Source organism: Somniosus microcephalus, unplaced genomic scaffold (genome assembly GCF_052327205.1).
Source record: "Somniosus microcephalus isolate GS21.2 unplaced genomic scaffold, FLI_Smic_1.0 unresolved_chr7, whole genome shotgun sequence".
NCBI lineage: Eukaryota > Metazoa > Chordata > Chondrichthyes > Squaliformes > Somniosidae > Somniosus > Somniosus microcephalus.
Genome location: NW_028225185.1, coordinates 31,186,714 through 31,207,887, shown reverse-complemented (window position 1 = coordinate 31,207,887; position 21,174 = coordinate 31,186,714). Strand labels below are relative to the sequence as shown.

The 21,174-nt window shown below is 56.6% G+C and overlaps 2 protein-coding genes across 12 annotated transcripts in view; one reads left to right on the top strand and one right to left on the bottom strand.

Moving 5' to 3' along the window:
* The window catches only part of rbm10 (RNA binding motif protein 10), a 137,013-nt gene extending 122,027 nt beyond the window's left edge, over positions 1-14,986 (top strand). For 3 of the 7 annotated variants that reach the window (XM_085978883.1, XM_085978887.1, XM_085978882.1), the window contains 9 exons: positions 843-934; positions 4,311-4,472; positions 5,812-5,961; positions 7,078-7,161; positions 7,983-8,168; positions 9,882-9,956; positions 12,876-12,958; positions 13,424-13,532; positions 14,658-14,985. In XM_085978883.1, the coding sequence (XP_085835009.1) occupies positions 843-934; positions 4,311-4,472; positions 5,812-5,961; positions 7,078-7,161; positions 7,983-8,168; positions 9,882-9,956; positions 12,876-12,958; positions 13,424-13,532; positions 14,658-14,720 (1,004 nt within the window). In that variant the 3' untranslated portion in view covers positions 14,721-14,985. Of the gene's footprint in view, positions 1-842; positions 935-4,310; positions 4,473-5,811; positions 5,962-7,077; positions 7,162-7,982; positions 8,169-9,881; positions 9,957-12,875; positions 12,959-13,423; positions 13,533-13,644; positions 13,677-14,657 lie in introns of all 7 variants that reach the window. The other 4 variants (XM_085978884.1, XM_085978881.1, XM_085978885.1 and 1 more) reach the window with 3 other exon arrangements.
* An 840-nt stretch (positions 14,987-15,826) lies between these two features.
* tpk2 (thiamin pyrophosphokinase 2) overlaps positions 15,827-21,174 on the bottom strand; it is a 106,932-nt gene continuing 101,584 nt past the window's right edge. The window contains exons 6-8 of one of the 5 annotated variants that reach the window (XM_085978889.1): positions 18,021-18,153; positions 17,479-17,575; positions 16,462-16,621 (exon numbers count right to left, since the gene is read on the bottom strand). In XM_085978889.1, the coding sequence (XP_085835015.1) occupies positions 16,575-16,621; positions 17,479-17,575; positions 18,021-18,153 (277 nt within the window). In that variant the 3' untranslated portion in view covers positions 16,462-16,574. Of the gene's footprint in view, positions 16,622-17,478; positions 17,576-18,020; positions 18,154-21,174 lie in introns of all 5 variants that reach the window. The other 4 variants (XM_085978890.1, XM_085978892.1, XM_085978891.1 and 1 more) reach the window with 4 other exon arrangements.

The following is a 21,174-nucleotide window of genomic DNA, read 5'->3' as shown; positions in this document are numbered from 1 at the left end:
AGCGCCGCACTGTCGGAAAGGCGGTACTGAGGGAGCGCCGCACTGTCGGAGGGGCGGTACTGAGGGGGCGCCGCACTGTCGGAGGGACGGTACTGAGGGAGCGCCGCACTGTCGGAGGGGCGGTACTGAGGGAGCGCCGCACTGTCGGAGGGGCGGTACTGAGGGGGCGCCGCACTGTCGGAGGGACGGTACTGAGGGAGCGCCGCACTGTCGGAAAGGCGGTACTGAGGGAGCGTCGCACTGTCGGAGGGGCGGTCCTGAGGGAGCGCCGCACTGTCGGAGGGGCGGTACTGAGGGAGCGCCGCACTGTCAGAGGGACGGTATTGAGGGAACGCCGCACTGTCGGAAAGGCGGTACTGAGGGAGCGCCGCACTGTCGGAGGGGCGGTACTGAGGGAGCGCCGTACTGCCCTCTCAGGTGGATGTAAAAGATCCCACGGCCACTATTGGAAGAAGAGCAGGGGGGAGTTCTCCCCGGTGTCCTGGGGCCATTATTTATCCCTCAACCAACATCACTAAAAACAGATGATCTGGTCATTTCTCACATTGCTGTTTGTGGGAGCTTGCTGTGCGCAAATTGGCTGCCACGTTTCCCACATGATAAGTGACCACAGTTCAAAAAAAGTCCTTCATTGGCTGTAAAGCGCTTTGGGACGTCCTGAGGTGGTGAAAGGCGCTGGAGAAATGCGAGTTGATGCGTGGAGAGCGCTTCCTCAGGCAAGAGACCAGGGGGGCGACTGACACTCACAGGACTGCCCTCCAGCAGCCGGCCCAAGCTGGGACGCGAATCGAAGTCAATTCAAAAAGAAACACTGTTGATCCCGGCGCCTCGTTTCTCCACAGCCGTCCCTGACGTCTCCACGTATCATTACGACGAAATGTCGGGGTTTTACTACGACCCGCAGACCGGACTCTACTACGACCCGAACTCGCAGGTAAAGTGGGACTTTATCTCCAGCGGGGGCGGGAGGGGGGTCGGGGATGTCGGGCTATACTAACGCACAAGATTAACAGGCAGGGAGCGATCGACCGGTCTCCACCAAGCCTGGCCCCCTGCGCCGCTTGACTCGCCAGTGCAAAAAAAAAAAACCCATCGCTCCGCTCGCCCCTCCTCTCCGAGGGCCTTGACCCCTGCCCGTGGGCCCACTCCGCGGCCTGGCAGACCACCTGTGGCGCTGTTTCCCGTCGTACTGCTCGCTGTTCTCTGATGCGCCACGCACGGCGCGCTATACTGCTCAGAAAGTGGAGGACTCATCCTGTCCAGCATGATTAGGACAGGTTGGGTGATTGGGCAGAAGCATGGCAGATGCAATATAATGTGGATAAATGCGAGGTTATCCACTTTGGTGGCAAAAACAGGAAGGCAGATTATTATCTGAATGGCAATAGATTGGGAGAAGGGGAAGTGCAACGAGACCCGGGTGTCCTTGTGCACCAGTCGCTGAAGGTAAGCATGCAGGTGCAGCAGGCAGTTAAGAAGGCAAATGGTGTGTTGGCCTTCGTAGCGAGAGGGTTCGAGTACAGGAACAAGGATGTCTTGCTGCAGTTGTACAGGGCCTTGGTGAGACCACACCTTGAGTATTGTGTGCAGTTTTGGTCGCCTTATCTGAGGAAGGATGTTCTTGCCATGGAGGGAGTGCAGCGAAGGTTCACCAGACTGATACCTGGGATGGCAGGAATGACGTATGAGGAGAGATTGGGTCGATTGGGCTTATATTCGCTGGAGTTTAGAAGAATGAGAGGGGATCTCATTGAAACTTATAAAATTCTAACAGGACTGGACAGACTAGATGCAGGAAGGATGTTCCCAATGGCGGGGGAGTCCAGAACCAGGGGTCACAGTCTAAGGATAAGGGGTGAGCCATTTAGGACAGAGATGAGGAGGAATTTCTTCACCCAGAGAGTGGTGAACCTGTGGAATTCTCTACCACAGAAGGCAGTGGAGGCCAATTCATTAAATATATTCAAGAAGGAGTTGGATATATTTCTTAAGGCTAAAGGGATCAAGGGATATGGGGAGAAAGCAGGGACAGGGTACTGAGTTTGGATGATCAGCCATGATCTCATTGAATGGCGGAGCAGGCTCGAGGGGCCGAATGGCCGACTCCTGCTCCTATCTTCTATGTTTCTATGAATGCCCCTTAAGTCGGCAGTTTAACTAGCGTTGGGTAAATGGCCTTAAATTGGTTAGAATTAACAACAGAAGACGCTGGTAAAACTCAGCAGGCCGGGGCAACATCCATGGAGAGAGAAATAGAGTCAACATTTCAGGTCGAAACCCTTCGTCAGAACTGAGGAAAACACAGGAAATGAAACAGATTAAAAGGCCAGTTTGGGGGCTGGGGAATGGGGATGAGAGAACAAAAGAGGTGAAGAGACATTAAGAGGTATTCAAAACGAGACGAGATGGTGATAGGACTAGTGGAGAGACAAAAGACGGCTCTAGATTAGGTGTGAAATGCGCTGGCAGAATGGGAGACAGCTGCCATGTGGGAGAGAGAGGAATAGAAGGATATGGTGGAGGGGTGAGAAGAGGAGGGGCGGGAGGAGGCTGGTGTGGAGCAGAGGGGCCGAATGGCCTGTTTCTTTGCCGTAGACTTGATCTCTAAGTAGGGGTATTGTAATTGGTGCAGAGCGTCGAGAGGCACTGCCCCACATAGTGTCCGGGCATGGGTTTGTACCCTTCCCCCACCCACCCACCCACCCACGCTCGTCCCCGTTCCTGCATCCCGTGAAGACTGAACCCTTCCCTGAAAAGAGGTTAGGAAGCTGGAGGGAAGTGTCGTCCCAGGACCCGTCTGAGGGCAGCACTGGCAGAGGCTCCCCGGAGCATCAGTATCTGGCCACAGGGCATGGGTGTAATCAGCAACAGGAGGAGGCCGTTCAGCCCCCCTCGAGCCTGTTACATTAGGAACAAGAGGAGGCCGTTCAGCCCCTCGAGCCTGTTACATTAGGAACAGGAGTAGGCCGTTCAGCCCCCTCGAGCCTGTTACATTAGGAACAGGAGGAGGCCATTCAGCCCCTTGAGCCTGTTACATTAGGAACAGGAGGAGGCCGTTCAGCCCCTCGAGCCTGTTACATTAGGAACAGGAGGAGGCCGTTCAGCCTCCTCGAGCCTGTTACATTAGGAACAGGAGGAGGCCGTTCTGCCCCCTCGAGCCTGTTACATTAGGAACAGGAGGAGGCCGTTCTGCCCCCTCGAGCCTGTTACATTAGGAACAGGAGGAGGCTGTTCAGCCCCTCGAGCCTGTTACATTAGGAACAGGAGGAGGCCGTTCAGCCCCTCGAGCCTGTTACATTAGGAACAGGAGGAGGCCGTTCTGCCCCCTCGAGCCTGTTACATTAGGAACAGGAGGAGGCCGTTCAGCCCCTTGAGCCTGTCCCGCCATTCAGTGAGATCAGGGCTGATCTGTATCGTAACTCCATCTACCCGCCTTGGTTCCGTATCCCTCAATCCCCTTACCCAATAAAAATCTATCAATCTCAGTTTTGAAATTTCCAATTGACCCCCAGCCTCGACAGCTCTTTGGGGGGGAGAGAGTCCCAGATTTCCACCAGCCTTTGTGTGAAGAAGTCCTTCCTGACATCACCCCTGAACGGCCTGGCTCTAATTTGAAGGTTCTGCCCCCTTGTTCTGGACTCCCCCCACCAGAGGAAATAGTTTCTCTCTCGATCGACCCAATCGGATCCTTTAATCATCTCAAACACCTCGATCAGATCACCCCTTAATCTTCTACACTCGAGGGAACACAAGCCCAGTCTGTGCAACCTGTCCTCGGGATTTAACCCTTTTAGCCCCCGGGATCCTGGGGAATCTCCACTGCATGGCGTTGTCAGGGATTTGAGAGTGAGGGCAGGCAGCGGAAGGAGGAGTGACCCGTGCGCCGAGAGCCAGTTGCAGATGTCTTTAAGTAGGGACACTGGCCAATGCAGACCAGGTCAGTTTCCCGGTCTGTGCTGAGTTGGTGGTGTGGGTGGGGCGGGGTGGAGAAATCTGCTTCGGTGCTACGGAGAGGGCGGGGTGGGGGGGGGAGCAGGAAGGAAAAATCAGCCAGGGTTTCCCAATCCTGGCCGCGATCCCTTTGGCAGAAGTGGAACCGATCGGGCTCGGCTGTGAAGGCCTCCACAGTTCAATATCCCTCGCGCTCGGTGGTCATGATCCTCACCGGCCCCCTCCCTCGGCTAGCTAGCTGCTGGCGTGGCTGTTCCCTCACCTCCGCCCCCCCCCCCCCCCCAGTGCGTATGTGTGACACGCCAGGTGCAAGACTCCCGGGTTAATGGCGCTCTCTGTGTATATATTTTCATGTGCAGTACTACTATAATGAACAGACGCAGCAGTACCTGTACTGGGACGGGGACAAGCAGACCTACCTCCCGGCCCCCGACCAGGGAGGCGACCCCAAGGACCTCGGCTCCGGCCTGAAGGAGGGCAAGGAGAAGAAGGAAAAACCCAAGAACAAGACCGCCCAGCAGGTGAGAACTGGGCGCAGGGTGCCGAGAGGGGGGTGGTGGGGGAGGGTTAGCAGAATCGATTGGGGGGTACATTGTCACGTTAATACGCCACCTAGGCGTCACTCTTCCATGTGAGAGCCTACGGTTTTGGTGGGCTGTTCGACTATGGGAGGCGTCGCGGGTGAGCACAATGCTGACCTCGTGTGAACTCTGGTGGGAGACACTGGATAGTAATCATCCCTGGAGGTCTAACAGGCTCGAGGGGGGCTGAACGGCCTCCTCCTGTTCCTAATGTAACAGGCTCGAGGGGGCTGAACGGCCTCCTCCTGTTCCTAATGTAACAGGCTCGAGGGGGCTGAATGGCCTCCTCCTGTTCCTAATGTAACAGGCTCGAGGGGCTGAACGGCCTCCTCCTGTTCCTAATGTAACAGGCTCGAGGGGCTGAACGGCCTCTTCCTGTTCCTAATGTAACAGGCTCGAGGGGCTGAACGGCCTCCACCTGTTCCTAATGTAACAGGCTCGGGGGCTGAACGGCCTCCTCCTGTTCCTAATGTAACAGGCTCGAGGGGGCTGAGGGGCCTCCTCCTGTTCCTAATGTAACAGGCTCGAGGGGGCTGAACGGCCTCCTCCTGTTCCTAATGTAACAGGCTCGAGGGGCTGAACGGCCTCCACCTGTTCCTAATGTAACAGGCTCGGGGGCTGAATGGCATCCTCCTGTTCCTAATGTAACAGGCTCGAGGGGGCTGAACGGCCTCCTCCTGTTCCTAATGTAACAGGCTCAAGGGGGCTGAACGGCCTCCTCCTGTTCCTAATGTAACAGGCTCGAGGGGCTGAACGGCCTCCTCCTGTTCCTGTGTAACAGGCTCGAGGGGCTGAACGGCCTCCTCCTGTTCCTAATGTAACAGGCTCGAGGGGGCTGAACGGCCTCCTCCTGTTCCTAATGTAACAGGCTCAAGGGGGCTGAACGGCCTCCTCCTGTTCCTGTGTAACAGGCTCGAGGGGCTGAACGGCCTCCTCCTGTTCCTAATGTAACAGGCTCGAGGGGGCTGAACGGCCTCCTCCTGTTCCTGTGTAACAGGCTCGAGGGGCTGAACGGCCTCCTCCTTATCCGATGTTCCACCCACCCAGCACCCTCACTGGATATCGAGCAGGAAAGTGTGATTGAGGTTGTAAGCTTACTCGAGTAAGTTTGAAGTAACTGCAGATGTTTAAGGCAGTTACTAACGTCCCAGACAGACGGTGACTGGGTTCAGGAGGAGTCCGAGGCCGATGGGGACCCCGAATTGTATCTGTGGCCTGCACAGAGCAGCGGGGTGATAGGGCGTGTGGACCCGTTCCCAATGTGCGTGTCCCTTCACAGATCGCCAAAGACATGGAGCGCTGGGCCAAGAGTCTCAATAAACAGAAGGAGAACTTCAAGAACAGCTTCCAGCCACTCAGCTACATGCGAGATGACGACCGCCGCGAGTCCGCCTCTGCCGACGCTGGCTACGCAATGCTGGAGAAAAAGGTACCCGGGGGCGGTGGGGGAATCGAAAACCAGCACCATGCAGCCCGATCTCCCTCAGTCCCTGGTATACAGCACCGTGCAGCCCGACCTCTCTCAGCACCGGTACACAGCACCAACGCCCCACCTCCGCCCAGCAACCTTCCACTTCCCTCTCCTCAAGATGCTGACTCTCGCCCGGAGTCCGCTTCTGACAGCCCACCCTTCAGTAACCCCGTCGCCCTGCGCCCCGTCGTCCGGCGCCCCCGTGTCCAGCTCTCCTGTTTACCCCCCCCCCCCCCCCCCACGATAAGCTGACTCACCCCAGACCCTGGGACAGGGAGGGACGGGGAACCTGATACCCTCCTGACCAAGCTGTGCTGGGGGTGGGGTGGGGGGAATCGCAGGCCCACATCCCGCCCCTTGGTGTGCCAGAGCAGGGGATGATCAGCTCGCTACGGTGAAGGGTTCAGATCACCCGCCCCCGGGGGGTGGGAGTTAAAACATCAGACAGCAAGAAGGGAAATGGGGAAGGGCGGGAGCGGCGAGGGAACCCGTCGTCCCAGAGGGTGAAGAAAGTGGTGGGCAGGTTACCCACGAAGGCGGACGGGACTGGCGGTGGAACAGCCCGTGCAGACATTCACCGAGGCCGAGATAAACAGCATCAGACAACTATGGGAACCTTCCCCCCCCCCCCCCGGTCTGAGGGCGTGGGGGCCCACACGACCCTGTCCCGCCCGTGAGGCGCAGTCTCCTCGCTCCCTCGCCTGTTTACGGAGGTCACGGACCATCATCAAAGACCCTACCCACCCCAGCCACAGTCTGTTCGCCCTCCTGCCATCTGGGAGACGCTACAGATGCATTCGCACCCGAACGACCAGATTTAGGAACAGCTTCTTTCCCAGGGCTGTCATCCTACTGAACTCCACAAATAAACACTAAAGCCTGCACATCTGCCAATGCACTTTATTACTTTTATGTTAATGTATTACAAGCCAAATGAATGTTGAATGTTTAAATGTCTTAATCTAAATGTACACTCTCGGGAGCCGCAAGCCTACATTTCGTTGTACTGCACCTGTGCACTAACAATGACAATAAAGTTGATTATGATTTTCTTCAACCGGTTCTTCCTTCCAGAGCACGCTGGCGGAGAGGCAGCACGTCATCATGGAGCACTTCAAACGCACCACCGACAAGATGAGGGACGACGACAGTCGATCGGTAGGAGCCCCCGGAGAGAATCGAAATGTTGCGCAGATTTAACTTTAATGGTTCGGAACAGGCGGGCTCCTGTTCTGCGGCAAGAGTGCCGGGAAACGGCAAGCGAGCGTTGATAATGCGGCGCACGAACGGGCTGCGGCCGCGGGGACGCACGAACGGGCTGCGGGCTGGACTGATGCCAGCACGGGTCGCTCTGCTGATCGAGCGCCGCAGTGTGGCTCCTCCAACTATCGGCTCTTTGCAATTCACCAAGTAAATGAGGGAGAGCAATGGGGTCGGGTACGGGCCTCTCTTCCCCCACCCAGTTCGCTCGCTCGCCCCCTCTCTCCTCCCCCTCCTCCTCGCTCGCTCCCCTCCTCCTCGCTCGCCCCCCTCCCCCTCGCTCGCCCCCCTCCCCCTCGCTCGCCCCCCTCGCTCGCCCCCCTCCCCCTCGCTCGCCCCCCTCCCCCTCGCTCGCCCCCCCTCCCCCTCGCTCGCCCCCCTCCCCCTCGCTCGCCCCCCTCCCCCTCGCTCGCCCCCCTCCCCCCTTCGCTCGCTCCCCTCCCCCTCGCTCGCTCCCCTCCCCCTCGCTCGCTCCCCTCCCCCTCTCTCTCCCCCCATCACCATATCCTTCTATTCCTTTACCCCTCATGTGTTTATCCAGTTTCCCCTTAAATACATCTACGCTGTTCCCCTCGACCGCTCCCTGTGGTAGCGAGTTCCACATTCTCCTCACTCTCTGGGTAAAGCGGTTTCCCCTGAATTCCCTGTTGGGTTGCTGCACGTGCTGTATTCAGGTGCCTGTGCTGACCTATGTTTCTCTCCCTCCTGCTCGCCCCCAGAGGATGAGCCCGCTGCGAGGGCTGGTGGCGGCCTACAGCGGGGAGAGCGACAGCGAGGACGACCAGGAGGAGGACCAGGAGGAGAAGCTGACCGACTGGCAGAAGCTGGCCTGCCTCCTGTGCAGGAGGCAGTTCCCCAGCAAGGAGGCGCTCATCCGCCACCAGCAGCTCTCCGAGCTTCACAAGGTAAACCCGTCAACTCCCTGAGCCATCTCTCCCTCTCCTCCGCCGTACGGGAAGACATTCAAAACCCTTGCTGGTTCGACTGTCACTGGGTTATCTGTACCCGGGTGACTTCCCCTTTAAGACATGTCTGACTGTGCGTCTGACAGGTGAGCGGGCCATGGGGTACATGAATCACTCATTCATGAACGACGTTAGATACATCGAAGATAGGAGCAGGAGTCGGCCATTCGGCCCCTCGAGCCTGCTCCGCCATTCAATGAGATCATGGCTGATCATCCAAATTCAGTACCCTGTCCCTGCCTTCTCCCCATATCCCTTGATCCCTTTAGCCTTAAGAAATATATCTAACTCTTTCTTGAATATATTTAATGAATTGGCCTCAACTGCCTTGTGTGGTAGAGAATTCCACAGGTTCACCACTCTCTGGGTGAAGAAATTCCTCCTCATCTAGTCTGTCCAGTCCTGTTAGAATTTTATAAGTTTCAATGAGATCCCCTCTCATTCTTCTAAACTCCAGCGAGTATAAGCCCAATCGACCCAATCTCTCCTCGTACGTCATTCCTGCCATCCCAGGTATCAGTCTGGTGAATCTTCGCTGCACTCCCTCCATGGCAAGAACATCCTTCCTCAGATAAGGTGACCAAAACTGCACACAATACTCAAGGTGTGGTCTCACCAAGGCCCTGTACAACTGCAGCAAGACATCCTTGCTCCTGTACTCGAATCCTCTCGCTACGAAGGCCAACATACCATTTGCCTTCTTAACCGCCTGCTGCACCTGCATGCTTACCTTCAGCGACTGGTGCACAAGGACACCCAGGTCTCGTTGCACTTCCCCTTCTCCCAATCTATTGCCATTCAGATAATAATCTGCCTTCCTGTTTTTGACATCCAAAGTGGATAACCTCGCATTTATCCACATTATACTGCATCTGCCGTGCATCTGCCCAATTATGAAACAATACTGAGCGGCCTGCGGGTGGCGCTGTCCAGGGAGAGTATAAATACTCGGGCACGGGCCCAGCTTGCTCAGGACATTCTTAACAGGAACTAGTGAAGGACACAACTAGACCTCCATGTTGTAAAACAGTTGATGAATGCTTAGGGGGACAGTCAGGCGAGGGCATCTTCTCCTAGGACTGCGCTGCCCAATTCCTTCCACGCCACCCCCCCCCCTTTCCAGGCCAGAGATACCGACCGCTGCCGCACCCCCAATCCCAACTACAAGCCGTGATGTCGGGGAGCTGTCGAAAGTGAGGTCGGGTCTCGGCCTCTCCACGCCAAGGGCACAGCAGCTCAGTGTCGCAGCGTTCAGCCTGCGCGCCAGACCGCTCACCTCCAAATTGGGCATGGCGGGGCGGCTCTTTATTGAAGATGCAGTGGACCAGACGCTCGCCTCATCACCCCCTCGGGGAATCAGGATCCAGAACGACCCCCCCCCGCCCCCAAAATGATCCCCAAGCTCGAACATGGGAGAGCGGGGCGACGAGCCCTGCGGAAACGGTTCTCGGATCGCCGGTCGCTCGACCCGGAGCGGGTGCCGCTCCGACCCCTTGTAAGACGAGGCTGGGGGTCAGGGGGTAGCGGTTGAAATCGGTGGCCTGTTTGTCCATCGACGGTCGAGCTCGCTGTATCTCTGGAGTCGGGTTCATTAAAGGCGAACAAACGTGTGGAGAATGAGAGAGTGGTGCAATTAAACTTGTTGTCTTTCAGCAAAACCTGGAAATCCACAGGCGTTCGAAGCTTTCGGAGACCGAACTGGAAGCTCTGGAGAAGAGCGAGAGGGAGGTGAGTGCTGCAACTACTTGGTAAAAGTATAGATTCAGTCTCAAGCCACTGGGGCTCATTTCTAGAGGGATAGAATTGGAAAGCAGGGAATTTATGTTAAACTTGTATCGAACCTCGGTTAGACCACACTTGGAGCACCGTGCACAGTTCTGGTCTCCATATACCTTGGTTAGACCACATTAGGAGTACCGTGCACAGTTCTGGTCTCCATATACCTTGGTTAGACCACACTTGGAGCACCGTGCACAGTTCTGGTCTCCATATACCTTGGTTAGACCACACTTGGAGCACTGTGCACAGTTCTGGTCTCCATATACCTTGGTTAGACCACAGTTGGAGCACCGTGCACAGTTCTGGTCTCCATATACCCTGGTTAGACCACACTTGGAGCACTGTGCACAGTTCTGGTCTCCATATACCTTGGTTAGACCACACTTGGAGCACTGTGCACAGTTCTGGTCTCCATATACCTTGGTTAGACCACACTTGGAGCACTGTGCACAGTTCTGGTCTCTATATACCTCGGTTAGACCGCACTTGGAGCACCGTGCTCAGTTCTGGTCTCCATATACCTTGGTTAGACCACACTTGGGGCACTGTGCACAGTTCTGGTCTCCATATACCTTGGTTAGACCACACTTGGAGCACTGTGCACAGTTCTGGTCTCCATATACCATGGTTAGACCACACTTGGAGCACCATGCACAGTTCTGGTCTCCATATACCTTGGTTAGACCACACTTGGAGCACCGTGCACAGTTCTGGTCTCCATATACCTTGGTTAGACCACACTTGGAGCACCGTGCACAGTTCTGGTCTCCATATACCTTGGTTAGACCACACTTGGAGCACTGTGCACAGTTCTGGTCTCCATATACCTTGGTTAGACCACACTTGGAGCACCGTGCACAGTTCTGGTCTCCATATACCTTGGTTAGACCACACTTGGAGCACCGTGCACAGTTCTGGTCTCCCTATACCTTGGTTAACCACACTTGGAGCACTGTGCACAGTTCTGGTCTCCATATACCTTGGTTAGACCACACTTGGAGCACTGTGCACAGTTCTGGTCTCCATATACCTTGGTTAGACCACACTTGGAGCACTGTGCACAGTTCTGGTCTCCATATACCTTGGTTAGACCACACTTGGAGCACTGTGCACAGTTCTGGTCTCCCTATACCTTGGTTAACCACACTTGGAGCACTGTGCACAGTTCTGGTCTCCCTATACCTTGGTTAGACCACACTTGGAGCACTGTGCACAGTTCTGGTCTCCATATACCCTGGTTAGACCACACTTGGAGCACTGTGCACAGTTCTGGTCTCCATATACCCTGGTTAGACCACACTTGGAGCACTGTGCACAGTTCTGGTCTCCATTTACCTTGGTTAGACTGCACTTGGAGCACTGTGCACAGTTCTGGTCTCCATATACCCTGGTTAGACCGCACTTGGAGCACCGTGCACAGTTCTGGTCTCCATATACCTTGGTTAGACCACACTTGGAGCACCGTGCACAGTTCTGGTCTCCATATACCTTGGTTAGACCGCACTTGGAGCACTGTGCACAGTTCTGGCCTCCATATACCTTGGTTAGACCACACTTGGAGCACTGTGCACAGTTCTGGTCTCCCTATACCTTGGTTAGACCACACTTGGAGCACTGTGCACAGTTCTGGTCTCCATATACCCTGGTTAGACCACACTTGGAGCACTGTGCACAGTTCTGGTCTCCATATACCCTGGTTAGACCGCACTTGGAGCACTGTGCACAGTTCTGGCCTCCATATACCTTGGTTAGACCACACTTGGAGCACTGTGCACAGTTCTGGTCTCCATATACCCTGGTTAGACCGCACTTGGAGCACTGTGCACAGTTCTGGCCTCCATATACCTTGGTTAGACCACACTTGGAGCACTGTGCACAGTTCTGGTCTCCATATACCCTGGTTAGACCGCACTTGGAGCACTGTGCACAGTTCTGGTCTCCATATACCCTGGTTAGAACACACTTGGGGCACCGTGCACAGTTCTGGTCTCCATATACCTTGGTTAGACCACACTTGGAGCACTGTGCACAGTTCTGGCCTCCATATACCTTGGTTAGACCACACTTGGAGCACTGTGCACAGTTCTGGCCTCCATATACCTTGGTTAGACCACACTTGGAGCACTGTGCACAGTTCTGGGATTACACAGGATATACGGCACAGAAACAGGCCATTCGGCCCCTCTGCTCCGTGCCGGTGTTCCTGCTCCACACGAGCCTCCTCCCGCCCCCTCTTCATCTCACCCCATCACCATCTCCTTCTATTCCCTTCTCCCTCGTGTGTTTATCCAGCTTCCCCCTTAAATACATCTACACTATTCGCCTCGACCACTCCCTGTGGGAGCGAGTTCCACATTCTCACCACTCTCTGGGGAAAGAAGTTTCTCCTGAATTCCCGATTGGATTTATTAGTGACTCTCTTATATTGATGGCCCCTAGTTCTGGTCTCCCCCACAAGTGGAAACATCGTCTCTACGTCTACCCTATCGAACCCCCTTCATAATCTTAAAGACCTCGATCAGGTCACCCCTCGGCCTTCTCTATTCTAGAGAAAAGAGCCCCAGCTCGTTCAATCTTTCCTGATGGGTTTAACCTCTTAGTTCTGGTATCATCCTTGTCAATCTTTACTATACCTTCTTCTGTATGTCCTTTTTATAATACGGAGACCAGAACTGTGCACAGACCGGGGGCTGGGACCCAGTCCTCCTTAACTGGGGAGAGAGGCGAGCGTCAGCTTTGTACCCGTTCACCCAGCCCCTTCTCAACACGGTGGTTGTGAATAATCCCGACCCGTCCCGTCCCTGCTGGAATAATCTCGGGTTTAAAAACCCTTCTTCGCTTAATAACCTTTTTAATTTTCACCCACAGTTCAAATACAGAGCGGCAGAGAGGCGAGGCAAGCTGGGGATCCCGGACGCATTTGAACCCAAACGTAAAAGGACACAGGCGATGTACGTCTCCCTCAGCTCCTGCCTTAAGTTGCGGCGTCGAGGGGGGGGGGCCCGGGCGAAGGGCCGAGGCCCCGTGTTCCCTGCGAAGCTGCGTTTTGCTCTGCGCGGCCACTTTAAATTTCCGCGCCCGCGTAGCATTCACGACGGGTCAGCCGGCTGTGATTTTCCCATCACTGCGCCGTCGTAGAGGAGCTTAATAAAGAAGCGGGTGTGCGGGCGACACGCGATGGGCGGGGGGAGTTGCACGTTTCTTGAGTAGGACACGGCCACCCCAAGTCTGGGCCTTGACACGGGGAGGCAGGGCTGGGCCCTGACCTGCTCCCAGGCTGCCGCGAAGCCAGGGACGGAGCCTGAGCCGAGGGTCAAGCGGCGACTCTCGACGGGTAATAGCGGGTGATTGTTAGCAGGTTAAAAGTGCCGCTGCAGGCTGTCGAACGGCGCTCAGCTCAGTTTGTGTCCCTGTAGGTACGATGGAGTGAGCCACGACATCGGGAACCGCATGATGCAGGCGATGGGCTGGAAGGAAGGCACGAAACTGGGGCGCAAGGAGCCAGGCCTCGCTCCGTCCTCCGAGGTACCTCTCCCTTGTTTCCCCACCCAATCTCTTAGCACCTCATCGAAAGTGTCCTTTTTAGTCTCGACTTCAAATGTTAAATTAACTTTTATTCTTTTTTTTTTCTTTACAGTAGACTTTGCCCAAATCTCGTCACCCGTGTCGGTAAGTGCGCTCATGGTTCGGCTTGACTCGAGGCACGTGGGGGGTCTGCAGGGGAGGGGGCTCGATCATGATCACTGCCCTCTATATCAGTAGGTCCAGAGACTCGAGCCCCATAATCCACCCCGACACTCCCCTGGTGCCAGTACTGAGGGAGCGCCGCACTGTCGGAGGGGCGGTACTGAGGGAGCGCCGCACTGTCGGAGGGGCGGTACTGAGGGAGCGCCGCACTGTCAGAGGGGCGGTACTGAGGGAGCGCTGCACGATCGGAGGGGCGGTACCGAGGGAGCGCTGCACGATCGGAGGGGCAGTACCGAGGGAGCGCCGCACTGTCGGAGGGGCGGTACTGAGGGAGCGCCGCACTGTGGGAGGGGCGGTACTGAGGGAGCGCTGCACGATCGGAGGGGCAGTACCGAGGGAGCGCCGCACTGTCGGAGGGGCCGCACTGTCGGAGGGGCGGTACTGAGGGAGCGCTGCACGATCGGAGGGGCAGTACCGAGGGAGCGCCGCACTGTCGGAGGGGCGGTACCGAGGGAGCGCCGCACTGTTGGAGGGGCGGTACCGAGGGAGCGCCGCACTGTGGGAGGGGCGGTACCGAGGGAGCGCTGCACTGTGGGAGGGGCGGTACTGAGGGAGCGCCGCACTGTCGGAGGGGCGGTACCGAGGGAGCGCCGCACTGTCGGAGGGGCGGTACCGAGGGAGCGCCGCACTGTCAGAGGGGCCGACATTCAGGATAAAACCTTAAACCAAGGCACCGCCTGCCCCCTCAGGTGGATGTAAAAGATCCACTATTATCTGGTCATTTTATCACGGTGATGTTTGTGGGAGCTTGCTGTGCACAAATTGGCTGCCGTGTTTCCTACATTACAACAGTGACCACCCTTCAGAAAAAGTCCTCCATTGGCTGTGAAGCGCTTTGGGACGTCCTGAGGTGGGGAAAGGCAGTGTATGAACTCAAGTCCTTTTCTTCTTTTGTCTCGCCAGTGCCGGGTGTTTGCCGTGGGCTGTGGCGGTCGGCAGCGCTCCTGGGGAGTCGCCACCCGATGAAGACCGAGAAGTCCGCTGACTGGGAATCTGCAGTGACGCCGTTTAATAAGACGAACTGATCCTGAAGCGTTTGAGGAGAGAAACAGATTGTAAATATTTTTATGAGCCCCCCCATATGTACTTTTGTACTAATTAAAAAAAAAAGTCCCGAAAATATGTGTTTCTTGCGTCCAAACGCGGAGCCTGTGATGAATCGACGTCAATAGCCTTTTGCCATCTGGCCAGGGCTCGAGTCCAGCTCGGACCGATGGGGTCCTTCGTCCGATGTGAAGTGAGTTTGCAGGAGCGATGGGCGATTCGCACGGTCCGTGTCATTCATAGGAACAGGAGGAGGCCGTTCAGCCCCTCGAGCCTGTTACATTAGGAACAGGAGGAGTCCGTTCAGCCCCTCGAGCCTGTTACATTAGGAACAGGAGGAGGCCGTTCAGCCCCTCGAGCCTGTTACATTAGGAACAGGAGGAGTCCGTTCAGCCCCTCGAGCCTGTTACATTAGGAACAGGAGGAGGCCGTTCAGCCCCTCGAGCCTGTTACATTAGGAACAGGAGGAGGCCGTTCAGCCCCTCGAGCCTGTTACATTAGGAACAGGAGGAGGCCGTTCAGCCCCTCGAGCCTGTTACATTAGGAACAGGAGGAGTCCGTTCAGCCCCTCGAGCCTGTTACATTAGGAACAGGAGGAGGCCGTTCAGCCCCTCGAGCCTGTTACATTAGGAACAGGAGGAGTCCGTTCAGCCCCTCGAGCCTGTTACATTAGGAACAGGAGGAGGCCGTTCAGCCCCCTCGGGCCTGTTACATTAGGAACAGGAGGAGGCCGTTCAGCCCCCCTCGAGCCTGTTACATTAGGAACAGGAGGAGGCCGTTCAGCCCCCTCGAGCCTGTTACATTAGGAACAGGAGGAGGCCGTTCAGCCCCCTCGGGCCTGTTACATTAGGAACAGGAGGAGGCCGTTCAGCCCCCCTCGAGCCTGTTACATTAGGAACAGGAGGAGGCCGTTCAGCCCCCCTCGAGCCTGTTACATTAGGAACAGGAGGAGGCCGTTCAGCCCCCTCGAGCCTGTTACATTAGGAACAGGAGGAGGCCGTTCAGCCCCTTGAGCCTGTTACATTAGGAACAGGAGGAGGCCGTTCAGCCCCCTCGAGCCTGTTACATTAGGAACAGGAGGAGGCCGTTCAGCCCCTCGAGCCTGTTCCACCATTCAATGAGATCACGACTGATTTGTATCTTAACTCCATCTACCCACCTTGGTTACATAACCCTTAATACAACAGAAATCTCAGATTTGAAATTTGCAACTGACCCCCAGCCTCGACAGCTCTTTGGGGGGGAGAGTTCCCGATTCCCACCAGCCTTTGTGTGAAGAAGTGCTTCCTGACATCACCCCTGAACGGCCTGGCTCTAATTTGAAGGTTCTGCCCCCTTGTTCTGGACTCTCCCCACCAGAGGAAATAGTTTCTCTCTCGATCGAATCCTTTAATCATCTCAAACACCTCGATCAGATCCCCCCTTAATCTTCTACACTCGAGGGAACACAAGCCCAGTCTGTGCAATCAAATGCAGTGCGAGACTGTCCGTCTCAGCCGGAGGGGCCCAGGAGGTGGGAAACGTCCCCTTGGTGTTGTCAGGGGGGGGGGAAGCCCAGCTCCTGCTGGCGGGCTGGGACAGTTCCCATTGGCTACCGGGATCGCCCTGTGCTGAAGCAGCTGGCGCATTTGCCGAACCGTCCCCGACACACGGTCTCGCTCGCTTTCTCGTTCAGGACTGTTTAATTGGAAAGATACAAAACGACGGGACAGACCCGCTCGGGATTGGTCTGAAATTCCGGGGGTTTCGGTGTGGATTCGTGTCTCGTCGTCCAGCTCACAGCTCCCTGTGCAGCCCCTCCACAAACTGGTGGTAATATCTCTCTGCAACACAAACATACTTAGCGTCTGTTTAAGCTTCAATCAATGGGGCCCGCGTTTTCCCCCTGCATTGTGTCATGACGTCAGCCAAGGCGCAGTGGGTCTCGCCCACCCCTCTTGACTTAAGGTCGTGGGTCCGAGACCCCACTCGAGCCCCACAATCCAGGACGACACTCCCAGTGCAGTACTGAGGGAGCGCCGCACTGTCGGAGGGGCGGTACCGAGGGAGCGCCGCACTGTCGGAGGGGCGGCACCGAGGGAGCGCCGCACTGTCGGAGGGGCGGCACCGAGGGAGCGCCGCACTGTCGGAGGGGCGGCACCGAGGGAGCGCCGCACTGTCGGAGGGGCGGCACCGAGGGAGCGCCGCACTGTCGGAGGGGCGGTACTGAGGGAGCGCCGCACTGTCGGAGGGGCGGCACCGAGGGAGCGCTGCACTGTCGGAGGGGCGGCACCGAGGGAGCGCCGCACTGTCGGAGATGTCGACTTCTCAGACGAGACGTTAAACCGAGGCTCTGTCTGCTCTCTCAGGTGGACGTAAAAGATCCCACGGCCACTATTGGAAGAAGGGGGGGGGAGAGAGAGAGTTCACCTCGGTGTCCTGGAGCCAATAGTATCCTTTACCGAGCATCAATAAAAACAGGTTATCTGCTCGTTATCAGATTGCTGTTTGTGGGAGCTTGCTGTGCGCAAATTGGCTGCTGCATTTCCAACATTACAACAGTGACCACACTTCAAAAAAAAACTTTAGGCCGTCCTGAGGTGGGGAAATCCGAGGCCATAGTGATCACTTTCCCCCTTCACTGAATGAATAAGCACACAGTTGACATCCTGATAGCCCTCCCATCCCCAACCACACTCACCGTTGTCAGCGTCTAAGACTCCGTGTCTTATGAGGAAGTCCAGCACCACCATCGCACAATTGGGTTTGAATTCAGAGGTGGCGACGGCCTCTTTCACCTGGAATCGCGGAGAAAGGGGAAATTACACGGAGTTGTACAGGAACAGGCCAGGAGGCCCACCTGCTGCTCCACACGAACATCGAGGGGGGGGGGGGGGGGTGGGGTGAGATGAGAATGGGGGAGGGTGGGGTGAGAATGGGGGAGGGGGAGTTGGTGAAATGAATCAACTGAGCGGCCTGCGGGTGGCGCTGTCCAGGGAGAGTATAAATACTCGGGCACGGGCCCAGCTTGCTCAGGACATTCTTAACAGGAACTAGTGAAGGACACGACGAGACCTCCATGTTGTAAAACAGTTGATTAAAGCTTTGTTTAACGCTTAGACCACGTGCCGAGTAGTTTTCTTACGTCAGTTAGCGAGAATGGGGGTCGAGTGCGGGGTGAGGAGCGGGGGTTCTGGTCCGGTGGGTTATGCGGAAAAAGTCCCGATTCCACCCTCCTCTTACCTGCTCCAGCGGCCAGAGGTAGAATTCCAGAACCTCTCCGTCGCCCGCCTCCGGCACGAAATCCACCGGGACTTCCAGGTCGTAAACAAACTGGCATTCCGGGAAGACGCCCCGCTCGTCCTCGTAGGTATAACTGTGGTTCGAACGGGAAACATCACGTGTCAAAGAACGGGCCGGGAGGGGAGAGGCGGTGATAACAGAGCAGCTTACAGCTCGGCCATCCCGGGGAGAGGGGGCACCGAGCGGAGGTGAGACTGGCTGGTTGGTTTGGGGCTAGGATTGTCCACGTTAGTCAGCCTGCAAAACTCCCGATCTTTGTCTGTCTCAACGACCCGGGGAGACCCACTTGTGTGTCGGTCGCCCCTCTGGGCCTCCAATTCTCGCCTCCAGCCCCTACAACCCTCCCTATCTCTGTAACCTCCTCCAGCCCCTACAACCCTCCCTATCTCTGTAACCTCCTCCAGCCCCTACAACCCTCCCTATCTCTGTAACCTCCTCCAGCCCCTACAACCCTCCCTATCTCTGTAACCTCCTCCAGCCCCTACAACCCTCCCTATCTCTGAAACCTCCTCCAGCCCCTACAACCCTCCCTATCTCTGTAACCTCCTCCAGCCCCGACAACCCTCCCTATCTCTGTAACCTCCTCCAGGCCCCCTACAACCCTCCCTATCTCTGTAACCTCCTCCAGCACCCCCATCTCTGTAACCTCCTCTAGCCCCTACAACCCTCCCTATCACTGGTAACCTCCTCCAGCCCCTACAACCCTCCCTATCTCTGTAACCGCCTCCAGCCTCGACAACCCTCCCTATCTCTGCAACCTCCTCCAGCCCCTACAACCCTCCCTATCTCTGTAACCTCCTCCAGCCCCGACAACCCTCCCTATCTCTGTAACCTCCTCCAGCCCATACAACCCTCCCTATCTCTGTAACCTCCTCCAGGCCCCCTACAACCCTCCCTATCTCTGTAACCTCCTCCAGCCCCTACAACCGTCCCTATCTCTGTAACCTCCTCCAGCCCCTACACCCCTCCCTATCTCTGTAACCTCCTCCAGCCCCTACAACCCTCCCTATCTCTGTAACCTCCTCCAGCCCCTACAACCGTCCCTATCTCTGTAACCTCCTCCAGCCCCTACACCCCTCCCTATCTCTGTAACCTCCTCCACCCCCTACAACCCTCCCTGTCTCTGTAACCTCCTCCAGCCTCGACAACCCTCCCTATCTCTGAAACCTCCTCCAGCCCCTACAACCGTCCCTATCTCTGTAACCTCCTCCAGCCCCTACAACCCTCCCTATCTCTGAAACCGCTTCCAGCCTCGACAACCCTCCCTGTCTCTGTAACCTCCTCCACCCCCTACAACCCTCCCTATCTCTGAAACCTCCTCCAGCCCCGACAACCCTCCCTATCTCTGTAACCTCCTCCAGCCCCTACAACCCTCCCTATCTCTGTAACCTCCTCCAGCCTCGACAACCCTCCGTCTCTGTAACCTCCTCCAGCCTCGACAACCCTCCCTATCTCTGTAACCTCCTCCAGCACCCCCATCTCTGTAACCTCCTCCAGCCCCTACAACCCTCCCTATCTCTGTAACCTCCTCCACCCCCTACAACCCTCCCTATCACTGGTAACCTCCTCCAGCCCCTACAACCCTCCCTATCTCTGAAACCTCCTCCAGCCACTACAACCCTCCCTATCTCTGTAACCTCCTCCAGCCCCTACAACCCTCCCTATCTCTGTAACCTCCTCCAGCCTCGACAACCCTCCCTGTCTCTGTAACCTCCTCCAGCCCCTACAACCCTCCCTATCTCTGTAACCTCCTCCAGCCTCGACAACCCTCCCTGTCTCTGTAACCTCCTCCAGCCTCGACAACCCTCCCTATCTCTGTAACCTCCTCCAGCCCCTACAACCCTCCCTATCTCTGTAACCTCCTCCAGCCCCTACAACCCTCCCTATCTCTGCAACCTCCTCCAGCCCCGACAACCCTCCCTATCTCTGTAACCTCCTCCAGCCCCGACAACCCTCCCTATCTCTGTAACCTCCTCCAGCCCCGACAACCCTCCCTATCTCTGTAACCTCCTCCAGGCCCCCTACAACCCTCCCTATCTCTATAACCTCCTCCAGCCCCTACAACCGTCCCTATCTCTGTAACCTCCTCCACCCCCTACAACCCTCCCTATCTCTGTAAACTCCTCCAGCCTCGACAACCCTCCCTGTCTCTGTAACCTCCTCCAGCCTCGACAACCCTCCCTGTCTCTGTAACCTCCTCCAGCCTCGACAACCCTCCCTATCTCTGTAACCTCCTCCAGCCCCTACAACCCTCCCTATCTCTGTAACCTCCTCCAGGCCCCCTACAACCCGCCCTTTCTCTGTAACCTCCTCCAGCCCCCCCTATCTCTGTAACCTCCTCCAGCCCCTACAACCCTTCCTATCTCTGTAACCTCCTCCAGCCCCTATAATCCTCCCTATCTCTGTAACCTCCCCCAGCCCCTGCAACCCTCCCTATCCCTGTAACCTCCTCCAGCCCCCTACAAACCTCCCTATCTCTGTAACCTCCTCCAGCCCCACAACCCTCCCTATCTCTGTAACCTCCTCTAGCCCCTACAACCCTCCCTATCTCTGTAACCTCTTCCAGCCCCTACAACCCTCCCTATCTCTGTAACCTCCTCCAGCCCCACAACCCTCCCTATCTATGTAACCTCCTCTAGCCCCTACAACCCTCCCTATCTCTGTAACCTCCTCCAGCCCCTACAACACTCCCTATCTCTGTAACCTCCTCCAGCCCCTACAACCCTCCCTATCTCTGTAACCTCCTCCAGCCCCGACAACCCTCCCTATCTCTGCAACCTCCTCCAGCCCCTACAGCCCTCCCTATCTCTGTAACCTCCTCCAGCCCCACAACCCTCCCTATCTCTGTAACCTCCTCTAGCCCCTACAACCCTCCCTATCTCTGTAACCTCCTCCAGCTCCTACAACCCTCCCTATCTCGGTAACCTCCTCCAGCCCCTACAACCCTCCCCATCTCTGCAACCTCCTCCAGCCCCGACAACCCTCCCTATCTCTGTAACCTCCTCCAGCCCCGACAACCCTCCCTATCTCTGTAACCTCCTCCAGCCCCTCCAACCCTCCCTATCTCTGTAACCTCCTCCAGCACCCCATCTCT